The sequence below is a fragment of the Nicotiana tabacum genome, chromosome 15, assembly GCF_000715075.1.
Source record: "Nicotiana tabacum cultivar K326 chromosome 15, ASM71507v2, whole genome shotgun sequence".
NCBI lineage: Eukaryota > Viridiplantae > Streptophyta > Magnoliopsida > Solanales > Solanaceae > Nicotiana > Nicotiana tabacum.
The window spans coordinates 30041687-30045033 of record NC_134094.1 but is presented as its reverse complement, the minus strand read 5'-3'; the positions used below and the strand labels follow the sequence as shown (position 1 = coordinate 30045033).

The window sequence follows — 3347 nt, the reverse complement described above, 5'->3', positions numbered from 1 at the left end:
ATAACTACACAGCATCCGCAGTTTTGAAGTCCCCTTCTATATTATCTTAGCTGCGTATTATCTTTCAAATAACTTGAATTTTATTCAGACCTTTATTTGTATTATTCTAGTAGCTCGTGCACTTGTGACACTAGATTCGGGGATGTATTTGGATGGTTCGATTGTTATGGTCTTCTGCACTTTATTTCAGTAATTGAATTCCGTTTAATTTGATTTGTTTAAAAATGGTTAAGATTATTTTAACGTTGGCTTGCCTAGCAAATGAAATGTTAGGCGTCATCACGGTCCTGAAGGTAAAAATTTCGGTTCGTGACAGGTAATTGACCGTATAACAAGAAACATTATTAATCATCGCATAATTTTAATTGACTTTATTTAACTCCGCATTCATGATATACCCGCATAATTTATACTCCTTCCATCTCAATTTATATGGCGGTTAACTTCGAGAGTCAAACAAGTTAACTTTAACCGTGAATTCGGACATAGAATCTTTAAGTTTTTTTTAAATAAAATTTAAATATTTAAAAACTATTTAAAAGTACTATAAATCACAATAATTATTACATAATATAAAATATGTAAAAGACATATTAAAAATTTTACGACAAAAATACTCATTTGACTCTCTTAATCCGAGACAATTAAAGTACTTACTATATATAACAATAACTAAAAACTAAAAGGCCAATTTACATTAAATTTTCACATAATAATTCTTGCATTATTATTCATCATATAACAACTCATTTAATATTAATCATTATAATTCAGAGTATATATACAACAACTAGTCTTAAACCAAAGGAGCCCTATAAATAAATAAGCTCGTGAGCCGACTGATACACGTGCATGAACATGATACGCATTACTTATTACTTAATAAATAAGACGCAAAATAGAAATTGTAGGCCACAAGTGGCGGGTGCATAGGACTGAAAATGACGGAAATAACAAAAATAAAACGAGGAAAATCTTCATTTATCACGTGCTTTAGTTAGCATAGCGCAGCTGTTTAATTTGTGTTTGTGGGGAACGCCATCTTTCTAGACATATGTCCCTTTACACCTTCTTTAACGAAGTGTCCGTTTCGTGTTCAAAACGTCTATTTTTATCAACTGTATTAAAAACGTTGCTTTTACTTTTTCTAATACCCTAATGGACCCCCCCCCCCCCCAAACTCCCACTATCCAAGAAAACCAACTTGTATATATATTCATTCAAATTTCCCTTTCTTCTTCATTAATTCTCTACTGTAATATCACAACTTTTCCAACTTCAATATCTTTATTCACTAATACTCTATATTTCTTGATTCCTTATCTCCCTCTTCTCATCTCTCTCTCTCTCTCTCTCTCTCTCTCTCTCTCTCTCTCTCTCTCTCTCTCTCTCTCTATACATAAAAGAAAAGCTCCATTCATTCGCAGCTAGCTTTGATCAGTAGAGTTTGTGGCTGAAGTTAAAAGAAGATGAGAAGAAACTGTAACTTGGAGCTCAGGCTTATGCCTCCTTCTTTTTCCTTTTCTCCTAAGAATTGCACTACCCCCTACTTCTCAATGTAAGTCTCTTTCTCTCTCTCTCTCTCTCTCTCTCTCTCTCTCTCTCTCTCTCTCTCTCATGTTTGAGGTTTTATAAGTTTTTAAGTCTTTTCCCTTCTTGAATAGCAAGACAAAGGCATAGAGATACTACTAATCTTGTCTCCTTGTAAATTCCAATATGCATAATGTATTGAATATTTGCTTTTCTTTCATTTTTTTCTTCTATATATAGGGATAGGGAGGAAAAAGAAAGCACAGAAGAGAAGCAACAACAGCTAACCATATTTTACAATGGAAAACTTGTGGTTTCTGATGCTACTGAGTTTCAGGTATGTACTGTATTTGCAATTTTTTCTCTTTTTAATTTCTTTATATTTCTTCTTCTATTTTTTCCGGGTAGAAAGAAGTTAATTGTATGGACCCTTTGTGCACCCTTTGGTCAATCTATCATGACTTTGCATGTGTTGTTAAATGAAGGAAATCATCTTACCGTGTCGGCTGAATTGGAATTGTAATATTTGTACAATTTTTGTCGTTTTATAAGTATTATTTTCATGGAAGGTGGTCTCATTTGTTAAAGAATACTGAAATGAAATTTCATGAAAATTCTCATAAATCATTCGAATCCAATAAAGGAAAGAGATGGTGTCCTGCCCACTCCCCCCCCTTTGGGCAGGGGTAGGTGGTCAAGAGTTAACAAAAAACTGGAAGTATTTGGTTTAAAAAGATACTACTCCTACTATACTATGTTTTTATTATTCATTAAATACTAAAGGATCTAATTCTATATTTTGATCCAAAGAAATTGAGACCGTAAAAAGAATCATACTTTCATTAAACGTGTTTGTTCAAAATTAAGATAAGAGATTAATACTATTTCATAAATCCAAAGAAATTAAGTGTTATTTTTGTCATACTTATTGGATTTATTATCATTTTTCTGTATTCCTTTATATTATGTAGTCTTACCCCAATTCTTAGAGGAAATTAAAAGAGATATTCAGCACATTTCTTTGTAACAAATGAGTTGTTTGTTAATAAATCCTAGTAATTTATTTGTTTTCGTTTATTCAAATGCAGGCTAAAGCAATAATATATCTCGCAAGTAGAGAAATGGAGGAGAAAACAAAAATTCGGTCATCAATTTCAGAGTCATCATCACCAATTTCAGAGCCTTCGTCACCATTTTTACAATCTCCAGCTACTAATATTTCCATGAAGAGATCTCTACAAAGGTTTCTGCAGAAGAGAAAAAATAGAATTCAAGCAACTTCTCCTTATCATCACTAGTTTAGTTCCATTTGTACATATATTTTGTAATTTGCGGGGAGAAAATTGGATAGGTGGATTACTAAGCATAACACTAGTGTATCACTTAATTTTACTGTTTTAAATCAATACAATTTTTTCTCATATCTTATCTTTTTAGCTTAGAAGAACTCTCTCAAACCAGAGGTAGAGTTTGAAATCTACCATGATATCAAAGCTAGCGAATTTTAGCTTGGTCAAATATTTCTATGGCTATCCACTTCTTCCATCTTCTTCTCTTTCATTCTACCTCTCACCCCCAAATCTCCATACGAGTGCAAGAAAGTATATCCATTATATTTTTACCAGATCCAAGAAATGAAAAAGGACAAATAGACGTGTAAATATGAAGTTCATATAGGCAACACCTATTGGGATCGAAAATAACAAGACATCAATCGGAACTAACAAACAAACATTGAGCGATGATAAATCATACAACAACAAAAATTATAGTAAAAAGGCATATTATATTATAATGCTCAATCCGTTCCAATTGAC

At 32.2% G+C, this 3347-nt stretch overlaps 1 protein-coding gene across 1 annotated transcript; it reads left to right on the top strand.

Moving 5' to 3' along the window:
* The first annotated feature begins 1259 nt into the window (after positions 1 to 1259).
* Positions 1260 to 2951, top strand: LOC107794802 (protein TIFY 5A). Its single transcript, XM_016617334.2, has 3 exons — positions 1260 to 1558; positions 1771 to 1867; positions 2619 to 2951. The coding sequence occupies exons 1-3, from the start codon at positions 1470 to 1472 to the stop codon at positions 2826 to 2828; spliced, it is 396 nt and encodes a 131-aa protein (XP_016472820.1). The 5' UTR covers positions 1260 to 1469; the 3' UTR covers positions 2829 to 2951.
* The last annotated feature ends 396 nt before the right edge of the window (positions 2952 to 3347 follow it).